General features: G+C 39.3%; 1 protein-coding gene across 1 annotated transcript in view; it reads left to right on the top strand.

The window, feature by feature from the left end:
• PKN2 (protein kinase N2) overlaps nt 1–26,970 on the top strand; it is a 116,534-nt gene extending 89,564 nt beyond the window's left edge. Inside the window, exons 9-22 of the mRNA XM_054037030.1 lie at nt 7,033–7,176; nt 7,317–7,392; nt 7,707–7,881; nt 8,138–8,267; nt 8,808–8,944; nt 9,045–9,117; nt 9,198–9,289; nt 13,393–13,569; nt 14,550–14,612; nt 14,962–15,038; nt 17,544–17,686; nt 19,436–19,543; nt 24,401–24,481; nt 24,562–26,970. Of these exons, the coding sequence (XP_053893005.1) occupies nt 7,033–7,176; nt 7,317–7,392; nt 7,707–7,881; nt 8,138–8,267; nt 8,808–8,944; nt 9,045–9,117; nt 9,198–9,289; nt 13,393–13,569; nt 14,550–14,612; nt 14,962–15,038; nt 17,544–17,686; nt 19,436–19,543; nt 24,401–24,481; nt 24,562–24,765 (1,680 nt within the window). The 3' untranslated portion in view covers nt 24,766–26,970. The remainder of the gene's footprint in view (nt 1–7,032; nt 7,177–7,316; nt 7,393–7,706; nt 7,882–8,137; nt 8,268–8,807; nt 8,945–9,044; nt 9,118–9,197; nt 9,290–13,392; nt 13,570–14,549; nt 14,613–14,961; nt 15,039–17,543; nt 17,687–19,435; nt 19,544–24,400; nt 24,482–24,561) is intronic.
• Nucleotides 26,971–27,700: the final 730 nt, after the last annotated feature.

Raw genomic sequence — 27,700 nt, 5'->3', positions numbered from 1 at the left:
CAGGTCCGAGAGAAGGACTGCGTCTAGGGGCAGGGATTTCTCCCGGGCATTAGCCACCGCTACCACTGCCAGTGCCACAATTGGTACCATGCCCTGCACCGACAACAGACCCGGCACCATGGCTATACTAGTATCACGGACGGTATCACGACCAGAGCCAGCACCGAAGCGGACTCTGACTTGGGGGTGGAGCCACAGCGTTTTGAAGAGCTGGATGGGCAGGAGGGCCCCTCTCATATTCTGGACTCCTCATCATCGTCTCCAGATGAGGCGGTGGCAGGGATATCTTTGGGGCCCCTCTTCTTGACAGCAGAGCCCACCTTGAACTTCTGAGGCGGGTTGCTCAGAACTTCGATGTACAAATGGAGGAGGTTACTGAGGTGTCAGACCCAGTGTTAGACATTTTATCCCTGGCAGGACCCACCAGGGTGGCCCTTCCCCGATAAAGACCATTCAGGAGAACACAAAACCCCTGTGGCAAATACCATCCTCTCTGGCTCCTACAGGTAAGGGAGTCGAGAGAAAGTACTTTGTGCCCTCCAAGGGCTATGAATACTTGTTTACCCACCCCCCGCCGGACTCATTGGTAATGGCGGCTGTTAACGCGAGGGAAAGGCAAGAGCAACAAGGACCTACCCCTCGAGCTAAGGACGCAAAGAAGCTGGACCTCTTTGGGAGGAGGATATACTCCACTGGGAGGCTTCAGCTTTGGATTGCAAACCAGCAGGCGATCCTTAGCTGATATAACTTCAAGTCTTGGGACGCAATGTCCAAATTCTCGGACTTTGTCCCACCGGATTCTAAGCTGGAATTCTCTGCTCTCCTGGACGAAGATGTGCCAGGACGTTGCTGAAAGCGGCATTAGACTCAGTGGACTCTGCAATGTGGATGATATCTTCGGGCATCACAATGCACCGTTGTTCATGGCTGCAGGCCTCGGGCCTCCCTGGGGAGGTCCCACAGACAATTCAGGACCTACCATTTGAGAGGGCCACATTATTTTCAGAGAAAACAGACTTGAGACTCCAAAGTCTGAAAGACTCCCGAGCCACTCTAAGATCGCTGGGTGTGCACACTTCTGCCACCCAGCATAGACAATTTATGCCTCAACCTGCAACACAACCATACCAGGGGCAGTTTAGGCAGGCCCAGAACCGCCATCACCCAACCCCTGAATAACAGGGGGTCTGGGTCGTCCAGGCAGTCACTAGGCCGTAGGCAGACTTTTTGAGGATGTGCCTGACGGTGTTGTACCAACCTTTCAACTGGATCCTTCTTTCCCGTTTTCGGAACATCTATCCCATTTCTACCAAGCGTGGTCCCAAATCACCTCAGACCATTGGGTCCTCCGTACGGTAGAGATGGGATATTCTCTCCAATTTTCCTCGCCCCTCTTTCCCGTCCCTCTTCACGGACCCCTCTCACGAGTAACTTCTCGTCCAGGAGGTACAAACCCTCCTATCAGCGGGAGCTGTGAGGTTCCACTGGAGCTAGGGGAAAGGAGTTTTACTCCTGGTATTTCCTAATACTGAAAGTAAAAGGGGGCCTTAGACCCTTCTTGGACCTGCACAGTCTCAACAGGTTCATGAAGAAACTAAAGTTTCTAATGGTCTCTTAGGCCACTATTATCCCATCCCTGGATCCAGGAGATTGGTATGCCGCCCTCGACTTGAAGGACACACATTTCCATAATTCTGCCCTATAGGTGCTTCTTAAGGCTTACAGTTGGGAGTTCCCACTACCAATTCACAGCGCTACCGTTCGGCCTATCGTCAGCACTTCAGGTGTTTACCAGATGTATGTCAGTCATGGCCACATTTCTGGGGAAAAGGTAGGTTCAGGTATTTCCTTACCTAGATGACTGGCTAGTCAAGGGCCGGTCCAGAACACAAGTGGATCAACATGTTTCCCTCATAAGATCCACCTTCAACGCAATGGGTCTCCTCCTAAACACTCAAACGTCAACGCTTACCCCTACTCAGAGAATAGAGTTCATAGGAGCAGTGCTAGACTCCGCACAGGCCAGAGTGTTCCTGCCCCAATCCCGCTTCCAGGACATTCACATAATACAGGCTCTCAAACAATTCCCTATAACCACAGTAAGGAGTTGCTTAAAAATCCTAGGTCACATGGCATCTTGCACGTATGTAGTGCAACATGTGAGGCTCAGACTCAGACCTCTCCAAGCTTGGCTGGCATCACTGTATTGACCAAGCAGGCACAGTCTAGACATGGTGGTTACCCTTCCACTAGACGCTCTCAAGTCTCTTCACTAGCGGCTCAACCCACACTTTGCGTGTGCAGGGGTTGCGTTTTCCAAACCCGATGACCGGTGCCTCAGCCATGGGGTGGGGGGCACACCTTGGGGAGCACAGAACTCAGGGCCTCTGGTCTCAAGAGGAACTGATGCTTCACATCAATATAAGGGAGCTCAGGGTGGTCCAGCTGGCATATCAGGCCTCTCCTGAGGAGGGAAAGTGCATATCGGTCCTGACAGACAATACAACAGCGATGTTTTATATCAACAGACTGGGGTGCACGCTCCTCTCCCCTGTGTGAGGAAGCCCTCAAGCAGACCACCTCAGCAGGTCTTTCCACAACCATGAGTGGTCTATCCGCCTGGATGTGGTAAATAATATTTTCCAGAGGTGGGGAGTTCCCCAGATTGAGCTGTTCGACACAAGGGCCAATAGGAAGTGCCTACAGTTCTGCTCCTTCCTAAACCACAGCCCGGATTTGTTGGCAGATGCATTTCTCCTTCCATGGAAGGACTGCCTATTCTACGCATTCCCTTCCATACCACTGATTCACAAGGTCCTCCTCAAAGTCCGGAGCGACGGAACCTCAGTGATCCTGGTGGCACTGGCCTGGCCACGTCAGCATTGGTATACCAAGTTACTGCAGCTATCGGTGGACACTCCAGTTCCTCTACCGCTAGTTCCGGACTTGGTCACTCAATATCACGAAAGGCTTCAACACCCCCAATCTTGAGTCTCTCCATCTCTCGGCTTCGAAGCTGCATGGTTGAACCCGCTAGAGCTTATATGCTCAGACCCTGTTAGGGAGGTTCTTCTGGGTAGCAGGAAGCCTTCAACCAGAGCAACTTACCTAGCCAAGTGGAAGAGATTCGCAATTTGGTGCTTTTGGAGTTGTATCCCTCCAACACAATCGTCGGTCCCCTTTATCTTAGACTATCTTCTAAAGTTGGAACAGCAGGGCTTGTCTCACTCCTTGTTAAAGGTTCACCTGGCTGCCATCTCAGTTTTTCACCCAGGAGCGCGTGGACGCACCATCTTCACTAGCGAAATGGTGCGGCCGTTCCTCAAGAGGTTAGACAGATTATATCCTCATATTTGCTAGTCCACCCCTGCTTGGGACAATAACTTGGTACTCTCAGGGCGGATGGGGCCCCTGTTCAAGCCCCTAGCTATGTGCTCACTCCTCTACCTTTCCTACAAGGTGGACTTTTTGGTTGCAATAACATCAGCCAGAAGGGTGTCTGAGCTCAAGGATCTCACAACCGACCCTCCGTATACCATTTTCTACAAAGATAAGGTGCAACTGCGACCCCACCAGGCGTTCTTCCCAAAGGTGGTCTGGAGTTTCCACACCAATCAAGACATATTCCTTCCAGTCTTTTTCCCCAAACCCTATGCCAATAGCCGCAAGCAGAGGCTCCATTCCCTGGATGTACAGCGTGAATTGGCTTTTTATACTGAACAAACTAAGCCATTCTGTAAGTTGAACCAGCTGTTTGTTGCTGTGGCAGACAGGATGAAAGGCTTCCCAGTGTCCACGCAGAGGATACTGTTGTGGATCACATCCTGTATCCGGGTGTGTTATGACCTCGCTAAGATCCCTGCCCCCACTCTGACTGCACACTCCACCATAGCTCAGGCGTCTTCGGCGGCCTTCCTGGCCCGGGTATCAATCCAGGCAATATGCAGAGCAGTTACGTGGTCTTCGGTCCACACCTTCACTTCACATTACACCATCACCCAGCATGCCAGGGATGATGCAGTGTTCAGCAGGTGGCTGTGTGCTTCAATCAGTGATTCCATAAACTCCCAACCCCACCTCCTAGGTAAGGCTTGGGTGTCACCTAATTGGAATCGATTTAGCAAGCACTCGAAGAAGAAAAAATGGTTACTCACCTTCTTGGTCTTCGAGATGTGTTGCTCATATCCATTCCAAACCCACCCGCCTTCCCCTCTGTCGGAGTATCCAGCAAGAAGGAACTGGAGGCAGCGGGTCGGCAGGACCCTATATGCAGCGTCATGAAGGTGCAACTCCAGGGAGCTCTAGAGCCAACCCGACAGGTGCCACTAATAGAAAAACCTTCTGGTGAACTGTATATGCAGCGCGCGCACACTTAATTGGAATGGATATGAGAAACACATCTCAAGAAACAACAGTTATGAAAAGGTGAGTAATTTTACAAAGGGTTAATGTTCTAGCAATCTCAACTCTGATGATCTAGCTCAAATCTAGTTGTGGTCTCAGATAAAAAAATATTTAGCTTCATTCTATCCCAAAATGATGGATGTTTTGCTTAGATCTTACACAATTTGGAAAAACTGAACAAGACTGATAATTTTGTTCGACATGTCTGGGGCCGTAATGCAGGTGTTATAGAATACAGTTCAGATGTGGAAACTTGCACAATGTTTGTCCATGTACTGTCTAAAAGTAGAGAGAGCTGGTAATTCCATATCTTCATGAATATAATCAGAATTCACACAAATTGGTGGAAGCACTTGTAAAGTTTCAGAACAAGTTTATCTCCTACATGTAATTCTTAGGAAACAAGTATAGAACAGGATTGCACGCTTCACATTTCTTTACCCTTTCTTTTTGTCCATTTAATGTTGTTGAGGCCTAATTAAACTTTACTTTGTACTTGAATCTGTGTGGTTTTGTGTATATATACCAAGACTTAAAAAAAACAAAAACAAAAAAAATTCTAAAGTTAGGCTCCGAAATAAATTGGGGTTAATTTTCAGATTGATTTGCCTCAAATGTTCCCTCTGAGATGTATTCCAAAGGGGGACCCCAGTTTTGCTGATTTGTGGTTCCCCCTCTCTGAAGCTAAAAGCGAATTCCTTCCTATTAGGAAACAAGCAGATTTGCCCCTATTGGGACAATCCAGACTGCATACTCTGAAAACAGAAGTAGTATGGGATATATGTGGGGCCCTGTGGTCTTGGTTACCAAGCATCAGATTTAGCCTTCAGAATAAACACCACTAAACATCATCCCCTTATATTTACCCTCTTCCATTGTTGCTTTTAAAACATAGCTACCATTGTTTATTTCAGTTTGTCCTGCTGTCTATTGCTATAATTAATTCCATAAAGTGTGGTCATTGTTTTGTGAAGTATTGCTCTTTATTTTTGGTAGCATCTTTCATAACAAGCATATAGGATTGAAAGAATTACTGAGATTGGGGTTTTACAGAGCAAGATGTATCAACAGTTCCAGTTAGTTGAAAAACTTAGAATTTACCCCATGTGAGCCACAAAATGCTCTGCAAACGCATATCTGGTTCTAGAGTTACTATGCAGAATTGCTCAAATGACCACAGGCCACCTTGTGACTGAGATGTAATATACTGAGTATTTGTGGGTGACAGTTAGTATCTAATTTTTTTTCTGAAATTATAATTTATACAGAGTATTGAAGTGTTTTAAACTGTCCCACAAATAGCATACATATATATAAAACAAACTATTTTTACACATGATTGACTCTTGCTCTGTGAATTACTCCTAACAAGTAGCCTTTGTAACAGTGGAGAACTTTCTTCTTCACCTCCACCTTCACCTTGACCAAAAGCCCTATCTTCTTGGAAAGACTTTATACAAGGGCTCCCTTCAACTGTTGGTATGGCCCTACGTTCAGGCATCAGTGACAATTTTGCTTGATGCCACCAAAACCAGCATGGCACCCACTTTGGCACTGGCAATTACATTGACACCGATACCTTTCCTGTCAAAGGAGACCGCTCCATTGGAGCAGACAGCTTTCCCAGGCTTAACCTCATTTCTGGCACTGCTGCCTTTGAGGACAGCCATGTCTGAGTTGGAATAGCTGTGACCAGCAACTGTCAGCACCAGCATCTTTGCTGCCTCACGAAGAGAGGCATGCTTCTGATGACTGGGAGGAAGCTCCTTCAGGGAAAATGGAGGAGTCCCCCATAAGGGACTATACCAACAGTGCAACCCCTGATGGATAAATTAGGACTTGGTTCATCAGGAATAGAGATGGACTGAAGTGGTTTCAAGAGCTGATAGGGAGAATGGCTGACACTCCTTAGTTTCAGACAGGTTTCAGCCCCAGACTAATCTAATTCTCTTTTGACGTCATGGAATGGCAGACAAAAGACAATGTCGCATTTCCTATTTTTCCATGACTACTCAATCAAGCAAAGGACATTTGGCTCTCTGCCCTCATTCACAGTTTCAAAAAGAGCTAATCTTGTATGTTTTGTGCCCTCAAGGGACACCAGTTTTGTTACAATATCCTTCTGTAGGTTCCATTCTGGAATATGCAGCTCAAGCGTTATCTAAAAGTAACAAGGGGTCCCTGTCTGAACCCTTGGACGGAGAGGAGCATAGACTGAATGCTGTTGGGAGGAAAGCCAATTATTCCACCTTTTTGGGTTTACAAATGGCAAATTACCAAGATGTCATGTCTAGATATAACTACACTATGGGACTCCTAGATTTCCATCTGTCATTTTATGTCGTCCTCCTTGTTTTCTTACCCTAATCCCATGTTCACCAAAGCGAGTCCCACTTGTACCCTTTAACACATAAAAAGAGCAATGTGCTATTAGCTAGAGAGGAAGGGAGGGTGCACTCCTTTATGTAGACTGAGCCAATTACATCATCCTAATGTGAGAGTGCTCCTGCATCCCCAGCTTTTGTATACAGCTGTACACCTCAAAACGAGAGGAGCTAGACCCTGGAAGTATGACTGCACAGAGGCAACTAGTAAGTAACACTTCTTTTTGTTTGTTTACTGTTGTAGTCACGTGAACTAGAAATTTCAGTTTATTGGCGTGATTGGAGGTCTCTGTGCGCAGTGAAGTTTCTGAGATTAGAAGATTTCTTAGACAACCAGCGACATGGCATGTGTCTCTATCTTGAACCACAGGGTACTCTATTTGCAGAGGTAAGAGCACTTAATGCAAAAACTCAACCACATTTGAAATAATTAAATTGCAGAATATTTTAAATGGCTTTTAATAATCTCTTAAGAATGCATTATATTCTGGAAGTGGAATTGTAATATACAAATTATCTGAACTGCAGGTTACATTTTTTAATCCAGTTATTGAAAGAAGACCAAAACTCCAGAGACAAAAGAAAATTTTTTCAAAACAACAAGGTAACAATTTATTAGGAATTAAAATTAAATTATAAAACTAAAAATGTACTACAGATTTGCATGTTTTTATGCACAGTCCTAAAATATAATTGCAAATAAAGTTGGTGATAGTTAAATCTTTAATATTACATTCAAAAATGTTTGTTTAGAATTATACAGTAGCATTTAATGGTAAATTGTTGAAAATTGCTAAGGAACATGACAAATTCAGTTTGTTCTCCATAAATTATAAACTGATGAATTTTAATTATAGCTTTTGGTGATATGTAAAGAAATTACTTGTGCTCTATTTTCTTTATTCACAATATCTACAGGCAAAACATTTCTCAGAGCTCCTCAAATGAATATTAATATTGCCACTTGGGGAAGGCTGGTGAGAAGAGCTATTCCTACAGTAAATCATTCTGGTACCTTCAGCCCTCAAGCTTCTGGGCCTGCTACTGTGCCAGTGGTTGATACATGCATTCCTGAACTAGCACGGTCAGCTAGGTAAATGTCTAAGATTTTGAAGCCAGATTTACATACAAAAGTAATGGTGTAATTCTTATTTACTCATGTAAATGAAAAATCTTCCTTATTTATTCTACAAAATGTAAACCTTGACATTTTCTAGTTGAACATCCATTTGTTGTATTTATTTAAAAAAGGAAAAAGTAAGATTTTCTAAAAACACATTAAAACAGGTTTTTTAATACTAGTAAAACAGTCTCCATTGTACTCTGAGTGTGTTTATTTTTTTTGTAAGTGACTCGCCTGTAGCCAAACTGGACTTTGAACTTGAACCTGAACCTCCGCCTGTTCCACCCCGTGCATCGTCCCTTGGAGAAATATGTGACTCTTCATCTGAGAAAAAGGGACCGGATACACCCATTCAGGCAGGACATTTAAACTAGTCATAAAATGTTGCATAGCATGTCACATTTTTAATCAAGTATTTAATATTTGTGTTACAACATTTTGTAGTTACAATGCATTTATTTCCTTCTGTTTTAAATAGAGAACGCTACAACTTGTATGTATGAAATTTTAACAAATTGTACATAATTGCACATGGCATGTTTTAATACAGAGACTAATACATGGCTATAGAGATTGGCTTTTTTCCATGGTTTTTAAGTGTTTATGTCACACTGTTTCCCTACTGGTAGCTTTATAGGCCCAAAACCCAATTCATGCAATTTATAGAGAAGTGTGTTAGTATTCACAAAGAGTAGAATGACTTTAGAAGAATAGGATTTAACAGAAGCCTGTCAGTAAATATAGCATTTTAGGCTCATTGATATTTTGAATTTCACACAGTTGAAGTTTTGCAGTATTTTTTACTTCTCTTTCCTTAAATATAGTACATTTCTTCATTCTTCAGCAGTCTCATTTTCTAGATCTTCAGATTTCTGTTTCTTCTATATATTTCACAGGATGCAGAAACTACTTTTGATTTTGAAAATGAGAGAGAGAGTAGTGTTTCAAAACTCCAACCTGAAATAATTTGTGACCCTGAAATTCCACACACAGACATAAAGAGTACCAACATACGAGAGCCTGAAGATAGAAGGTAAAAAACACACTAGGTTTTTTGTTTTTTTGACTATGTTTTGTTGTTAACCCTAACTTGAAGTTTTCTGTAACTTATTACATTCATTGCTGTTTTACAGAACACAAAGATTTCAATTTAGTCTGCAAGATTTTAGGTGTTGTGCTGTACTGGGTAGAGGTCATTTTGGAAAGGTAAATTTTTTGATGACTATAAGTGTATTCAAAAAAGAAAAACTCACCTGTTTGAATAAATCACTTATCTACTCTTTCAGGTGCTGCTGGCTGAATACAAAAACACAAATGAGATGTTTGCTATTAAAGCATTAAAGAAAGGAGACATTGTTGCTCGTGATGAAGTAGACAGGTCAGTTTCAAGAAAGTAACTAATACATGATGATGTATATTTTTCCTCTGCAGGAAATAGTGACTGGGTTGTAAATGATCATAGATTTTAACAGAGTAATGTTACTGAGCCCAGAGTTCAGATTGTATTTAGCAGAGGAATTCTCATGTAAGGTATTTGTTTCTCAGTCCAGTTGTGTTTAATTAAACAGTAGTATTGTGGTTATACATATGAAATATTCTGAAGTGGCTACAGTAGAAAGAGAAATTTCCCATTGTAGCTGCAAATTTGATTTTCATGAGTTTTGTATCAGTCAAGAACTGTTAAGTTCATATTTATATTGGCAGGTAAAGGGAAACCTAACACACAGGTATTGGTGTTACTAGAGGCTTTCATCTTAGTTTGTTGATCTTCTGAGTGTAACTAGTCTCCTTTTTTTATTTGGGAGAGAACACAAATTACCCTACCACTGGGAGGGGCCATTATGGAATGGTCTGAGCTTACCATATTGAGGAATGTTACCTCAGCAGTCATTGCCCAAACATCGAAATGATGAGGTTAAAAAACCCTCCTGAATTTCAGGTCCCTATTCTTATGTTTAAAAAATCCTATAATTTCAGAGCCCAGGAAACAAACATGACCTTGAGAAGAATAAAATCAAGAAGGAGGAGAAATATAGCTAAAACTAATGGTCAGCTGTTTCTCTAATACAGGCGATCTAATGAAGAAACTCATTGACTTTAGAAACTTATTCCTTTCTTAGCAGTCCAAAGTAAACCACATCTTTACTGGATCTGCAGCTCTTTCAGAATAAATGTTGAGATCTCATTCTATAGCAATTTGAGGTTTACAACAGAATGTGAAAATCATCTCTACACTAAAATATTAATTCAAGAGTTACTTGGAAAATTGTCCTGGAGGGGTTGTATTTTTTTTTTTTTTACAAACCACTTACTCTCAGTGAAACTTCTTGGATGGACAAAATTTCCAGCATCCTCTTCCAACAAATTACTACTACTCCATTTAGAGAGGAAATATGAGAGCAGAATGAAGGGCCTCAGAGGGAACTTCTATCAATTCTTGAAGCACTGAGTTGAGCTTGTGTGGAGTGACAATCAGTTTGTCTTAACTATTTGTATGTAGCTCTAAGAAATTTGATAACATTTGGTTATAAGCCAACAGGGTGTCCTCTCATTTTTGTCCAAAAGGAGACGTTTGCACATGCAGCATAATATCCTCTAAAACTTTTATCAAAGATCTGTTTGGGAAAACTGGGAACATACTTGATGACACTCTTCTTTTTTCAAGCAAAAGAGAGAAACAAACTGGGGGATTCTGCCCAATTTCAATGCGTAGTTCAGTAGCTAATTGAACTCTCCAAACCATGTGGCCAAGGCAGTAGAGTTTTAAAAGTCCATCTTGTGTAATAATATACAAAAAGTGGGGAAATAACTACATTACACAGACAGATATGTGTTGAGGTTCTAGGATGTTAAACCAATTAGAGCATTATGTTTGCAGTTCTCTACCAAAACTGATCTGTGTATTCATAGAAGTAAGATAATACGTTTTATTGGACCAACTTCTGTTGGTTAAAGAGACAAGCTTTAGAGCCACACAGAGCTCTTCTTCAGGTCTGCCTGAAGCAAGTACCTTCAGAGTGTATAACCCTGACAAACTGAAAGTCCATGAAACAAGTGGAATTCAGGAAGATAACTGAACAAAAGCTGCTGACCTCTGCACTGGTAGCATACATCAGATAGAATACAACATTTCCTGCTTCATTAGAGAACGTGGATGTTTCCCCAGGAGTTCAGATCCTAAAGAAGAAAGCTGGATCGTGTGATCATTGAAGGAAACTAAGAGCAAAAAGGAAGACTGATGAAAGCAAAAGAGAGAGCAATATTCCCATATTGTGATTAAAGTGGCAAAAGAAGCTTGGCTTGAAGAACAGTGCATCAACATACAAAATCCTTTTGTGGCAAATGCCACTAGGAAGGCCTATCAAATCATCAGAACTCTTTTTCTGAAAGGATTCTTGGCAGGAAAAATACCCTTTCACCCAAGAACTCTGTAATATGAGTGAAACAAATTCTAAGTTGGAAGTGAAAAAGGCAGAGGAGATCTATACAAGAGAGCTTGATTTATCCCGATCAACTACAGTTGAAAAAGCTGAGGATGTGGTGTAGACATTGAAAAGCAGTAAAGCCCCTCGAACATACAAATACAAGCAGAATTAACAGTGGTGGAGAAGCACTCATCCAGGCATATACCGTAAGCTTGTCACTGTAATTTGGGAGTCTGGAAGACTTGGACACAGTCCCTGACAGTTCCTGTCATAAAAGGGGAGACCCAGCTGTTTTGTGGAAATGTCATTGATCCATCCTAGCAAAATACTGCTGCATATCATCCTGAAGAGAATTGCAGCCAAGATAGAGAACTTTCTGACTGAAGAACAAGAGGTTTTAGACCCAGAAGGGGTACAGTGGAGCAAGTGTTAAACTTGCATGTGCTATGTGAGAGAGTACTGGAGAACAATGGAAATTTTTGTGGATTTTGCTAAGGCGTCTGACAGCATATTGGACAAACCTCTTTGGGAAATCCTATGGCTGATCGGAGTTGGTGAAAATGTAATAAAGATGAAGGTAAACCTCTATGGAAGCATGATGTCTTTCGTGTTTGTGGGACTTGAGGATAGGTGCCAGCCAGGTGCTTGCTATCCATGAACCCTCTTGAACCTGTTACCTTGAAGAAATATTAAGAAGAGTCTCTGATGGAAACTTACAGGAGATGTCTATTAGTGGATAAAAAATTAGTCATCTGTGTTTCACCAGTGATATTGACCTGATTGGATTGTCACAAGAAGAGGTGCAAAAGTTGCTAGAAAGAGTAGCAATGGAAGCAGACAAGATAGATCTAAAGATATATGGTGACATCTGTTTGAAAAGGTGAAAATATTTCTATGCAAATCTGAGGACATTGGACTGTGTTGAGCACTTCAAATGTCTGTGTAGTGTGTGACTGCAAGGGATGTTAAAAATCATGTAGCGATCAGACATAGAATTGAACTTATGACTACTGCTGCAGCAACACTCAGCCACATTCGGAGAAGTGAAGATATTACTGTGAAGTGTAAAATGAAATTACTGCAATCTCTTGCCTTCAGCATCTTATGTGTATGGGAGACATGGACTTTAAGGAAACAGGACATTAAGAAGCTTTTTGCCTTTGAATTGCAATGTTATAGGGGACTGGTGCACATTATCTATACTTCACTTGTTACTAGCCAGGAGACAATCGCCCAAATTTACAACATAACTGATGACAGATATCATCAAGACGATGAGACAAAAAAAACTTGAGTTTGCAGGACATGTGGGTTGGATGAGTGGAGGAAGATTGCTGAAGAAAATTTTGCAGGGATTGGTGCCAGGGGCAAAGGGTGCCCGTGGTGTTTTTCAACTATGCGGCTGACTGGATGGGATACAGTATGGTGTGCTTCTCAAGGCTATGTGAAGACTGCAAAATATGGAGGAAGATTGCTGGCCAGTGACTCGTATTATTTACTGTTCATTGTGATTTGACTCTATGGTGCTTTGCACTATGAAAGAATATATGTGTGTGTGCATATATAGTCATGACATGCAGAAAGAAAGACAACTAAATTACAAGACTCTACATTCATGGAATGGTTTTCATAACAAACACCAGGAGTAATACTTTGGCTGTCTGTGCCCAAAATATGCAATGGGATTGTTTTCCCACTTTTTGAATATTACGTGCAAAATACAATTTGTATCAGTTGATCTTAAATATTATATTTTGTTTAAATTTGTGGGCATATTGAGAAATTCTAACAGGTATATTTTCAAAGAGTTTCATGAGATGTTAGCCATATGTCTCCCTTCAAAGTCAGTCAAGTTGTACTGTTAAAATCCTGCATTGCACTTTGAAATTTTAGTGTTTGCATATCATATCAAATCAGAAAAAGATTCAGGTATTAAGAAAGCTTTTGGGGGGGGGGCGGAAGAATGAGGGAGGTCTTGTCAATTGTTCTGCGTGTTGAAATTTGTAATATAACAATCAGTGTTAAATTTTGCTATTAAAATATTTTCTGTTTGCAGCCTTATGTGTGAAAAGCGAATTTTTGAAACTGTGAATAGTGTACGGCATCCCTTTTTGGTGAACCTTTTTGCTTGTTTCCAAACCAAAGATCATGTTTGCTTCGTAATGGAATATGCTGCTGGTGGAGACCTGATGATGCACATTCATACTGATGTCTTTTCTGAACCAAGAGCAGTGTAAGTGTTCACATAGTTAATACCATTAAATATTTAAAAGCTTTGATATAAATTGTTCTGTCTTTAGTGGGCTGAAAAACAAACACATACATTCAACTTTGCTTGCCTTTGCATGCTTGTGTATTGGATCACTTCACTGAGTACTGTAATAATCTTAAATGGACTAAAGATTAAAGCCTTGTTAAAATACATTCAACCCAGTTTGGTTAGAAAAAAAAAAATATTTTTCTGTTTTGGTTAGAATGGTCAAAACATTTTGTAGGCTGTCAGAATGCAAGCTTATATGCCAATATGCTTAAATCTAAATTGCCTTAAAATGTAAATATGTAATATTTGTAAATGTTGTTTTGAAGGATTAGTAGTCTGTTTAAAATGTTAGCTGAAATTAAAAGATTATATAAATGCTCCAGCTTCAGTGGGAAGTGTTGGATACTCCGGCAGTGGGTGCCATAGAAGACTACAGTATAGGCAGGAGCAGCGCCAGGGTTTTTGGCGCCCTAGGCAGGGGGTCCTTCCGTGCTCCCGGTCATCGTCGGCAATTCTGCAGCGGGAGGGTCCTTCCACGCTCCCGGTCTTCGGGGCACTTCGGCGGCGGGTCCCGGAGCGAGTGAAGGACCCGCCGCAGAATTGCCGACGACGACCTGGAGCGCAGAAGGACCCCCCGCCGCCAAAATGCCGCCCCCCCCAAATCCTGGTGCCCTAGGCAACTGCCTAGGTTACCTAAATGGAAGCGCCAGCCCTGAGTATAGACAGACAAAACATGTTACAGGTTGGGCCACTTTTGTCTAAACTTTTGCCTGATAAAATTTAAAGCTTTGACTTAGAATTGTATAAAATTCTACATGTATCACGAATTAAAAAATCCTCTGAAAAGTTTCTGTATGCAGATTATCTGCACTCTTCTGAAAGTGCTTAATTAATCAATCTGTATTTTTATTAATTAAGACTGAAATTCTAGCTTTATTTAATTATTCAAACAGGTTTTATGCTGCATGTGTGGTTCTTGGACTCCAGTATTTACATGAGCACAAAATAGTTTATAGGTAAGTAATCAATACTTTCTCAAGACTGGAATTTTAACAATTTCTCCTTTTCTTAACACTGTTTTTCTTCATCTCTTCCTTGATTTGCTTACCCAAAGCATTATCTTTTTATTTCTTACATTTCTATGCTAGCAGAAGAAGTTTGTTCTGACATACTTACTTATGAGTGTAAACCATAAGTTACTGATGAAAGTCTTAAATCAGGAAAGGGGTAACTAAAATTTAAGAGGGGCATTGCACTACTCTTTTATTTTTAAATAATTTTTTTACTTTAGAATGAATTATTAGTATTGAGTACCACTATAGGCATATCAGTAATTCCATTTTACTTTCAAATATCATTTTTTAGAGATTTGAAGTTGGATAACTTATTGCTGGATACAGAAGGATTTGTGAAAATAGCCGACTTTGGCCTTTGCAAAGAAGGTAACTGCTTTTCTTTTAAATGATTTTTCAATAGGATTACACTTGATGGTTAGCAGATAAGCAGTCCTAGAGGTAGGAGCACCTAGCATATTTACTCTGTCTATATATCACTGTAGAAAAATATCTCTGGGATCTTCTCAGCTGGAGAACAGTGAAAGCAAAAGACCCTCAGTGGGGAGATCACCTGAGTGTCCGCTATGATGGCTCCCCTCTTCTTTCTGTCAGAATGACTACGGAAGAGGGATATTACTTTGTCATATCTGCTTGTTAACAATAAGTCCTATCACATTTTGCTAAACAGTACTTCGTCCTGTTACAAGCATCATCCAATAATATCTAGAAGCATTCATTTTCTTCCCATCTACACCAAGTCACTGTTCCCTTCTCACTAATTCATTGTCCACTTTCAACAACTTTCAAATATCTCACACCACTAAGTGCAGTGAAGTAGCTCCCTAAATAGAGCACCGCTCAAAATAGGGAAATATCTTCAAAAGGACGCTCATTGTAATAGTCAGTTTCTGGCATCTAGCTGCTGGAGGTGCTTTCTTGCAAATGAGACATAAAACAGATCTAGCAGCCATAATTCAGATTCTCTGCCTACACTGGGAAATGTGTCCCCTTTTCCAACAACTCAGTGGGGGAGAGGGAATGGCCATCAACAGGAGGAATCTAACTGGATTTGTTTCCTTCTTTTCCAGCTTGCTTTACTTGTCCGACAACTTTCCAGGTCCCAGCACTGTGGGAAATGGAATTTAGTAAATTGAGGGCAGTAGGTCAAAGATTACAGTTGAATTATTTGCATATCTTTGATACTAGTTATGCGACTATTCCACTATAAACAAAAACTTCCTAGAAATTGACAAAGGGTCATGTTATAAATGTAAAAGATCAATGAGAGACAGATTTCCTCATTTTTCAGTAAAGTCAAGCTCTATAGGACACTGAGAATCATTCTTTTTCTTTGCAGTTCACCTTTAAAGTTTGGCACAGAGTTTGTACCCACAACCTCCTAATACCACAACAGTCCTTGGTGCCATTGCCATAATGCTAATCCTACATTTTCTGCAGATGTAATATTTGGGGGCATGGGGTAAAAAAGCATGAAGACTGCACTAGTACTGTATAATTGTTCAGAAGCATGTTTTGGGAGACGGAATGTTGTACGTCACTCTGAAGGTGTGAGCAGTCCATGCATGCTTCCTTGTGGTCTGATACGGTGTTGCAGATGAGCTGCACCTTAATTTCCCCAAGCAGAGCAGCAGTAGATTCACTTTAACAGCCCAAGGCACGGAGAAGCCACCGTAAGTTAACCAAATGCCATGTCACTTTTTAAGCAGGTTTCTGGACAGGAATCATTTCAACGAACAGTTCATCAGGACTATTATTCAGGGCTTCCAAATTTACAGTTCACACCAAAGTCTTTGTCAGCTTAGGCTTATCTATAGGCGCCTGAGAGAGAGAAAGCACCACTCACAGCAGCCAGCTTGGCTTCTACTCCCCTCAACTTCTGTGTGTTTAAATAGCCCAGCCCCAGGAAGAGACAGGGCCTACTTGATTATCCCTAGGCTGTTGGCTCCAGCCTGTCCCTTAAAGAGGTAGTACACTTTTCCCCATACACTTTCACAGTCCCAACCATCTTGATGCCCTTGAGTATTAGTATCATGGCTCACATATATACATAGTGATGTCTACAGTAATACCATTAGTCAGCACTGGTGCAACATACAGCACCTATCCCAATAGGGGCCTGGTTTATAACTAGGGCCCCTAGGCACCGGGGTAATACAAATAATAATCATTGCAACTTTAACCAAGATTTGCTATATTGCCTCATTTATATACTGTGTATACCTTCAGCTAAATTCTGTGCAAGACTTTCTCGGACTTTGATATGCTAGAATCTGGTAAAAGAAACCCTAATAATTTAAAGTATAGTTCTGCTGTGAAAAACGATTATGTAAAATGAAACCTTATTCAGCAGATTCACTCACTGTGCATATTAATCTTTTTTGCTTATTTGAGTGTCAAAAGTAAGTGTGTGCTACTTTTTACTTCTGTTACCTGCTCTGGTTGCAGTGCTGCAAATGACAAATGTGTTCTATTTCCTCTTGTGTGCCACCAGAATTGTTTACAAAGTTCCACTTTGTTGCATCTCTCCAAGGGCATTGTCTTCAATGTGATGACCAAGGTGTAACTGAGGGGCTAATTTGGCTTGCAGAATCATCATTACTGGTAGTCATGTACAAACAGAGAATCCAGCTTAATGCACAGGGCCAAGATGGTGTTTGCATGGCTGGCAAATGGGGGAAAGATTTGTAAACTGAGCTCATTTGTTGAAGTCATCAGCACAAACATGGAGCCAAACAATCTTTTTTTCTTTTTCTTCTTCTTCTTTACGTAGTTGCTTTGAAGAATAAATCTTATTGACTGAAGCAGTTGTTTACTTGGAAGGGGAGTAGTAAGAATACGGCTTGTTTCTTATGAAAATCGTAATTTTTTCAGGAATGGGATTTGGAGATAGAACAAGCACCTTCTGTGGCACTCCAGAATTTCTTGCACCAGAAGTGTTAACAGAAACATCCTACACAAGAGCTGTGGACTGGTGGGGTCTTGGTGTACTCATCTATGAGATGCTGGTTGGGGAGGTAAGCACTGTTGTAGCAAAAAAAAATGTGATACGCACATCCAAGTCTTATGGAGTCGAATTCTAGAATGTCCTACCTTTTTAAGCTTACAGCTATTGTATCATATAGGCCTGGTTCCATATCCTGTATTGTGTATGGATTTTTATGGTGTAATGAGAACTTGAAGGTGTAGCTTTTTGTTGTTGTTAAAAATAGAGGAATAGAAAACACCATAGGCTATAGGCCAGATCTTCAGCAGGTATAAATCATTGTAGCTCATTGACGACAGTGGCACTATACAGTTTGAATACCATACTTACTCATTCATAACTTTCAAGCCACTTAACCAGTTATCTTCAGATTAGACTGAGTATGAGGGAGATTTACCAAAACAAGGTTGAAGTTCTAGCATCAGCCATTTTTAACACTGGAGCATGCATGCAATTTCAGATCAGAACCTATGGAAAAAGTATTGGATTCTTTTTTTTAAAGATCAAAGATTGTAAACCAAATTGTTTTGTTTATTTTTAAGCAAAATTAGATAAACAAAAAAACAATATACCACAACTTTGGCCTGAATGCAAGCATGGAAAATTTCAACTTAACAGTTTTGGGGAGAAAATCATGAAATTCTGAAGAAGGGGAAAAGTTACAATGGAAGTTGGAATTCAGCCTTAAACTGTAATATGCTCTCGCAGCAACCTGCAGGTCATGATGCGAGACACATTTATTTAGCATTTGACTTACTGTTTTTCTCTTGAGAGACAAGGTAGTTGTGGTAATCTCTCTTATTGGGACCAATTTCTGTTGATGGCTTGTTCCTTCCCCCAACAGAAGTTGGTGCAATAAAAGATTCACCTACCTTCTCTCTTTTTATATCCTCAAAGCTCATAACATGGTTACAACAACACCATTTTGCTCTTCACACTTTTTGTGAATGTCCTATCTAATTTGTTTTCTTTGTAGTAACCTAGAAATTCTGCACCACAGACGTTAGCATATATAAATGATTATTACCTCCCCTCCTGCCCTAATTGCAAAAACTCCTTAAAGGTGATACAACTGCTAAAGTTGAAAAACAGTAATAGAGAAGTATTTATTAATAATAACTGTCTTTAATGCCATGCGCATTTTGTCCTTTTAGAAAAAAAGTTAATCACACAACCTACTTCTGTCCTTTTTCATCTTCACCCCAAACTAGTCTGTTTCTTCAAATGGAAATGAAGCGTGCCAACACCATATGACCTACAAATGGTCCATAAACCACAGTTTAAAACTGCTGGGTGGTATGATGTGGTAAATGTTTTATCCAAACGAATTTGGGATGACCACATTACCTTGGAGTGGCAGCCACCCGAAACAAGTACTAATAAATGCTTTACCACATTAGATAGTTTATTATTTATGCCTCAGTGCACAGGAAAACTATTTTATAAGTGTGTTTTAAAAAAACAAACATCCAAAAAAAAAAAAAAAATTAAGGAACAATATTTTGTGGCCTGCCTTGTCTGTCTATAAAAAGTATTACTATCGCATTTTCCCCTATAGAAAGCTACATTATCTATTACAGGGAGAGGGGAAATAATTTGACACACTGAGACATCTAACTCTAAACTGGCAGCTGAATGTGAAATAAGGCAATTGTGCTCCTTTTTGCTATATCTTAAATACGGCAGCAGCAACAAATTGCTTTAGTTTATTTAGAAACAATAGGTTAAAATTTAGCTTCCAAAAATGAGATTGTTTTTTTTTTAAACTACTTTATCATAGTCACCCTTCCCTGGAGATGATGAAGAAGAGGTTTTTGACAGTATTGTAAATGATGAAGTAAGATATCCACGGTTCCTTTCTACAGAAGCCATCTCTATAATGAGAAGGGTAAGATTATAGGAAACAGTGAAATATTTTCATTTTTTTGTTGTCTTATTATTGTTTTCCTTGAAGAGGGGAATTTAAGTTCCTGCATTACATTTGACATTGTTTTCGTCAGGTTGGTTTCAGTACTGCTTCACTAATGTTACTTTTTAAAATCAGCCTCACCATTTTGGTCTAACGTGAAACTTAAGTGTTTGACTATTTATTTACATTCTCTAGTTAGTGTAAAAAAAAAAATTCATTTTCATTCATTAAAACTTCTTGCATCACATTTTTGTAATTATTTAAACCTTTTGTTAATCCCTTAACACTGACCCAATTTCTTCTAGACCCTTTCTTTCCCATCCACATTTAGCTAGGAAATTCTTCTGGTTCCTTTTGTAACAGAACACCTTCCCAGTTACTCACACGGTAGCTCAGTACTTCATGAGTATTCTATGCTAAGAAAAGACTGGGATTTTCACATTTCATTCTGTCAGGGGTTGGAAATACCACACACACTACATCTAAAGACTCTTCTCATAAGAATGGGAGAAGGTGCACAATTGTGTAGACACAGCATAAGTGAAATACCTTAGGCTAAAGGGTGCAGCCATATGCTCAACTAATATACAGTGTGTTTTTCCAATAGTATAAGAATTTTGGCCAGACACACCAGGGCAAACCCTTAAGAAAAAGGCATTGCATTGGCAATGTCCATAAAGAACAGACAGGACCATTACTTTTCATCCAGAAAATGTGCAAAATGAACTTTATTTTGCTCAAATTAACCTCAGAAAACCGATTCCAGTACAATACCTGAGTAGACACTGCATGCAGTTTTGTGTTTCAAACAGAATGCTTGGGTCATTAGATCACCCCCTCTGGTGAATTGGGTTATTTCATTTATCTGCCTTCTGAGATGCTAAATTATTTCACTGTTTAGGAGGGACAGAAGATAATTTTGCTAACAAATATTTAACCTTAAAATTGAAGGAAAGAAATTATATACAGCAGATTAAAAAGCCCCTGTCAGTTCTCTCTTGAAATGATTACAGAGCTTTGTTCCTTTAAATCTTACACTTAAAATCAAGTATCAGAGGGGTAGCCGTGTTAGTCTGAATCTGTAAAAAGCAACAGAGGGTCCTGTGGCACCTTTGAGACTAACAGAAGTAAGCTACTTCTGTTAGTCTCAAAGGTGCCACAGGACCCTCTGTTGCTTTTTACACTTAAAATGTTTAAATTGCTGGATAAAGCATACTGTACAGAGTCATAGGACTCAACCTAAAACTATTGACATCTATATTTAAATCTTTTCCATATGCACTAGATTTAAACTGACCCCATGTAGATAATCTCTTATTAAGAGGAAGAGAACTCCAGTCTAATACACCAGTAAAGGAAGACTGCACTATTTAAGATTGCGTTACAGGATCTTTCAGTCTGAAACTGGGCACTTCACTTCATCCCTTCTGTCTATACCAGATAGTTGCATCCCCAGGAGGCTTAGCTATTCTCCTACAGTATTCGGGCAATAAAATACATCCAAGCAGTTCCCAATCCTTCATAGTAGGGCTGTCAATTAATCGCAGTTAAGTCATGCAATTAACTTAAAAAAAAATTAATCGTGATTAAAAAGATTAATCACAGTTTTAATCGCACTGTAAAACAATATAATACCAATTGAAATTTATTAAATATTTTGGATGGTTTTCTACATTTTCATATATATTGTATTGAACTCAAAGTATATATTTTTATTATAAATATTTGCATTGTAACAAGTACTGTAGTGCAATCTCTTTGCTGTGAAAGTGCAACTTACAAATGTAGATTTTTTTTGTTACATAACTGCACTCAAAAACAAAACTCTGTAAAACTTCAGAGCCTACAAGTCCACTCAGTCCTACTTCTTGTTCAGCCAATCACTCAGACAAACAAGCTTGTTTACATTTGCAAGAGATAATGCTGCCTGCTTCTTGTTTACAATATCTCCTTAAAGTGAGAACAGGCATTTGCATGGCACTTTTCTGACTGGTATTGCAAGGTCTTTACCTGTCAGATATGCTAAACATTCGTATGCCCCTTCATACTTTGGCCACCATTCCAGAGGACCTATTTCCATGCTGACGATGCTCATTTAAAAAAAAAAAAAAAAGCATTAATTAAAGTTTGACTGAACTCCTTGGCAGAGAATTGTATGACCCCTGTTCTGTTTTGCCCGCATTCTGCCATATATTTCATGTTATAGCAGTCTCGGATGATGATCCAGCACGTTATTTATTGTAAGAACACTTTCACTGCAGATTTGACAAAATGCAAAGGTACCAATGGAGATTTCTAAAGATAGCTACAGCACTTGACCCAAGGTTTAACAATCTGAAGCGACTTCCAAATTCTGAGAGGGACAAGATGTGGAACATGCTTTCAGAAGTCTTAAAAGAGCAACACTCCGATGCAGAAACTATAGAACACGAACCACCAAAAAAGAAAATCCACCTTTTGCTGGTGGCATCTGACTTAAATAATGAAAATGAACATGCGTCAGTCCACACTGCTTTGGACTGTTATCAAGCAGAACCCGTCATCAGCATGGACGCATGTCACCTGGAATGGTGGTTGAAGCATGAAGGGACATATGATTCGTTAGCGCATCTGGCGCGTAAATATCTTGCGACGCCTTTCTCACTTTCAAGTGATATTGTAAACAAGAAGCAGGCAGCATCTCCTGCAAATGTAAACAAACTTGTTTAAGCAATTGGCTGAACAAGAAGTAGGACTGAGTGGACTTGTAGGCTCTAAAATTTTACATTGTTTTATTTTTGAATGCATTTTTTTGTACATAATTCTACATTTGTAAGTTCAACTTTCATGATAAAAAGATTGCACTACAGTACTTGTATTAGGCGAACTGAAAAATACTATTTTTTTTTACCATGCAAATACCTGTAATCAAAAATTATAAAGTGAGCACTGTACACTTTGTATTCTGTATTGTAATTGTAATGAATATATTTGAAAATGTAGAAAACATCCATAAATATTTTTGTAATTGCATGATTAATCGCAATTAATTTTTTTAATTGCTTCACAGCCCTTCTTCATAGATTTTAAAGCCAGGAAGGACCAGTGTGATAATATAGTCTGACCTCCTGAATAACACATAAGCCATAGAATTTCACCTAAGAATTCCTGTGTCAAGCTCAATAACTTCTGGTTGAACTACCGCATATCTTCTGGTCTTTAAATCAACATTAGATGTCTTTTCAGAAGTGATGGAGAATCTAACACTTTTTCCTTCGTAAATTGTTCAAATGGCCAATTATTTTCGCTGCTTAAAAATAGTTGTTCCTTATTTCAAGTTTGTGTAGCTTCAGTTCAACAAGATAGATCACTTTGCCTTTGTCTGCTGTCTATCAGAAATCCCCAGGTACTTACCGACAGTGATCAAGTCATGTCTTAACCATCTCTTTGATAAGAGAAAAAGATGGTGGTTCTTTAGACTCTGACTGTAAGGTTGGTTTATCAGACTGATCATTTTTATTGCTCTTTACTGAACCTTTCCCAATTTTTCAATATCCTTCCTGAAGTCTGAACACTAGATCTTAGACACAGAATTCCAGTAATAGTCTCATTAATGCTGTATACAAAGATAATAGCACCACCTTACTATTATTCTATATTCCAATTCTACCTCCAAGAGTTGCATTACTTTTCTTAGTCGCAGTATCCCATTTGAGAGCGCACATTCAGTTGGTTATCCACTATGATCCCCTAAGTCCTTTTCAAAGTCAGTTCTTTCTAGGATATAGTCCCCTCACATCTTGTAAATGTGATCTTACTTTGCATTTAGCTTCATTAATACATGCCAGGAAATGGGACTTCCTTTTTGTTCAATACACAGGTTGTATGGAAGGGAACAGAAGCCTTGCAAGTCCAGTCCAAGGTGGATGAAATTACTTATTATGGTCACTTTTATGACTTCCTTTGCAACTTTCCATTAGCATTCATTTCATTCATGCTATGGTGACTTCATGGGCAAAAAGATATTGGTTATCCTATGAAATTATACAGAAATAGTAGTACCTCTGCACTCCTTCACCTCAGTGGCTAATACTGCTTTTAGATGGTGGGTTATCTAAGCCATTGCTGACCATTGAAACTTTTCTTATGCTGCTGATCTGTCCTTAGCCCAATGAAAGAGATGGGCCTTACAGAATAGTCACTCCAAATTGGACACTTAGGGAAGACACTTATTGGCAAGAGCAGCATTTTCCCATGTGATCATCCAGGACCTGTGTTAGGACTTGCCTGTTAAAGATATAGCAGATATTCGTTATCCTCTTAGTTTTAACTCGTTCTGTTCAGGCCATGGATGAGTGTGGTATGTGACACTTTAAATGTCTGTTCTTCGGTTTTGTTTTATTAGAACCTTAACACACGCATAGAATTGAGTTGTTGGCTTATGGGCTCATCTATAGAATAACGTGCTTCTACATAGAGATGAGAATTTAGTTTCTAGGGTTTGCAGTGACTGGAAGTATCTCACATTTCCCTCTAATGTCCTTTTTCTGCAGCATAGCATGAAGCAGTTTTCAGCCTTTTCTGACAAAACTGAACTCTGTGAAATGGGGTATGGGGAAATATGGATGTTGTAAGGATCCACTCTCTCCCAGGTTAAATGAGGAAAAAGATGACAAGCTGATGTAAATTTTACAATTTGTAAAGAAATTAAGCAGTTTTAGAGTTTCTCTGCCTCTTCTGTGAGTACTCTTTTCCAGTAAATCTAACCTCCTTGCTCCTTTAGTCTGTACTATCAGCTACCTAGTATATATTTTTTCCCCAATTTTGAGTGCTAAGATCTTCAAAATGTTTTGTTAGCTGCTACGAAGAAATCCAGAGCGGCGTCTTGGAGCTGGTGAGAAAGATGCTGAGGATGTGAAAAAGCATCACTTCTTCCGGGTATGTAAAAGCTAGTGTAGTTTGTAAAACATTAATTCTCAGCAAAGCAGGAAACTAACCAACAATTGATTGTTTTACAGCTAATAGATTGGAATGCTTTGCTGGCTAAGAAAGTGAAGCCCCCTTTTGTACCCACCATTAGAGGAAGAGAAGATGTTAGTAATTTTGACGATGAATTTACCTCAGAAGCACCTATTCTCACTCCACCCCGGGAACCAAGGATACTTTCAGAAGAAGAGCAGGAAACGTTCAGAGATTTTGATTACATTGCTGATTGGTGTTAATTTCTAGACACTGTGAAATCATAGCTAACTGGCTCACAAGAATGCCTCTCAGAAGAATACCGGCCCTTCAGTTGCTCTCTGTGCCACCTGTAGCTTCTGATTTTTATTCACATGAAGATTCTTTAATGTACTGTTTTTAATACTCTTGTGAAGAGTGGCCTCCTTGTCATACTTTTATCTGAGCACTGGAAAGCAGTTCTATAGAGTTGTTAAGCTGAGTTGGTGAATACAGGCCACATTAAGCTCTCACATGGACACACTTGGATCTGTACTGTAATTTTTACTTTTTTACAGCAGATAACATTGTAAAATACATGCCTTAAGTGGGGGGAAACAGATTTTGAGCTAGATTGATAACCATTTAACTTTATTCAGACATGTTAAAATAGAAATTGGGGTGCTATTGACATTCATGAGAATATGATTTTATCTGGAGAAGGCAAATGGTCAGTTTTTTTAAAATTACTGTAATGTCCAAAAATGTTTAATTTTAGACTTATGCACACTTTCAGCTTGAGTTTTAAAATAATGGAAATTAAGAACTGATGCCTTGTTTTGTAAATTTTCTATGGTATTTATTAGAAAAAAGTGTTAAATGCCTTGCCTTTGTGAACAGTAAAAGTGCTTCCATAAAAACAAAACAGACAGGTTCTGAAAGTTTACCAAAGCCACTTGCCAAACAGTTTTTGCCTTTAAGCATGGCTTTAAAAAGGAAGGGGGGAAAAAGACTCAGCAGATATGAAGAATGTCTGTTCAGTCTTATCAATAGTGTACGTGTTCCCAAGTCCATCTACTTCTGTACTCTTGAAATCCAAGCCTTTTTCCACTAATTGGACAAATCTTAAGTTAATCATACCATACTTGGCTATCTAGTTCATCTTGTCTACTATATATCATATCTTTAAAAAACAGATTTTCAATGTATACATGGTGTGAACATGTATATTTGGAAGTTGTAATGCATTCTTAATTGCAGGCATGTAATTTAATTGTACCACTTCATGAATTTTGCACAGTGGCCATGTGAACACATCATAGAACTCTGATTTAATAGACTAACATTTGTATACATTTTGGGCCACTGAATTCCAGAACTTAGATTGGCAATTACTGAGGGTAAAAGCAATATGTTATAACAGAATGTATAAATATTTTTGATAAGTGTATATTTTATAAACCTCAACACTAAAAACTGTACCTCAAAAGTCAGTTTAGACCAGATACTGTATGTGCTTTTAAACTCTGTCAGAGACCTATTTTTGGCTGTCAGTGTTCTGTAGGTAAACAGCCACTCTTGGAAAACAAGTTTCCAGTGTTTTCCTTAACTCACTAATAACATTTATATTTGATCCTGTGCTCGCTTCTTGTAGGTTCATCCTGGTCTCTGGAGAGCAAATGGTTAGCAAAGACACTAAGAATCCAAAGTCAAATGAGTGCAGATTGTGGAATTAAATATTCCAAATAAAATATATAAAACTCAAACCATGTTGATCTTCAAAGAATGGAGTAGTGAAACTCCAAGGTGTTACTTTTGAAAAGTGAACCTTTTGTAAGTAAATGACTGTTGGTTAGAACACTACTGATCAGAAGTCCTGAACCAAGAGGCCTGTGGGAGAAAGTGGGTTGATAAACTTGAATAATGTACAAGACAACTGCCTTTTAGGCCAAAAGGAAGAATGGCAACAGGACAGAATATAGAAATTGTGTTTGGTTTATTAAATAAAGGTCTTAAAGTGGGAACAATATAATTTAACTTGTTTCAAGATGCTGATTATCTTTGAGGTGAGAAAGAAAACTTAAATTTAACACTAAACACTTTTGAGGTACAGTCTGTTTACCCTTTTGGGCTCCCAAATATATATATAGAAAGTATCTAAAAGAGGATGCTTAGATTTTTAAAAAGCACCCCGGGAAATACCTTTTTGTAACTACATCTTGTACAGAATTATTTTTCATCTAAGTAAATCACTAAAAAAAAAAAAGTTAGGGCAGGGTATGTTCACACAGTTAAGCTGAAAGAAAGCACTAATTTTATCTCTGTAGTTTTTTAAAATTATTTTTAGGCAGATTAAGATTTTAAACTAGATTGTAAATATATTTTGCTATACTTTCTGTATGTGGCTGCTCAAGCACTTTGTAAGGAAATTAGGATATTTTAGAATGGTACACTATGCATTAAAATGAAATGTGCCTTTACCAATGTCATTCTACGTGTTTGCAGTCATTAATATCACAAATTAAAGTTTAAATAGTTTGTAACTTGTGTCCCAAACATTTTACTGGTTGATTGAGTAGTGACTTACATATTTCACTTTTTTCCCCCCACAGATATCTTTCTGAATATTTAACTTTTGTTACTAAGTGCCGCTTACTTTACAGTGGTATGCAGTCCTAGGGAGGTTAATGAGACCATCTGTGGAAGAGCACCCTTTATAATAGCTTAATGTTAACAGGGACAATGGTATTTAAAGATTGTTTTTAAATTAAGAGGAACATGGTTGATTCCTGACTAAGCAAAACCAAACTTTACCATTGTTCATTTTAATTAGTATGAAGACAGTAGGCATTGCTCATGTGCGGCTATAGGTGTCTATAAGCTACTTTAAATCTAAATGTCCAGGTCATTGGTGGTGTGGTACAGGAACTCTGCCCCTTCACTAATTGGGCTGATATAGTACAGCACATGATGCATGCTCTTTCATTCTTTCCTAAATAGGTGCCTTGATAAGCTGGACCATGAGTATTCTGAATCTAAAAAGCCACTCTCCTTTCCAGAGAGCAGCCCAAGGGGACCAGAGTAGGAGATTTCATGTTCCTTTACATATTTAAAAAAAAAAAAAAAACTACCACCACCACCCCCCATAAAACATCAGGACCATTCTTTAGTCAGTCATGACAGTTGATTTCAGTGTAGCATCTCTTATACTTTCTTGTA

This window comes from Malaclemys terrapin, chromosome 8 (assembly GCF_027887155.1).
Source record: "Malaclemys terrapin pileata isolate rMalTer1 chromosome 8, rMalTer1.hap1, whole genome shotgun sequence".
Taxonomy (NCBI): Eukaryota; Metazoa; Chordata; order Testudines; family Emydidae; genus Malaclemys; species Malaclemys terrapin.
This window is presented reverse-complemented; position numbering and strand designations above follow the sequence as displayed.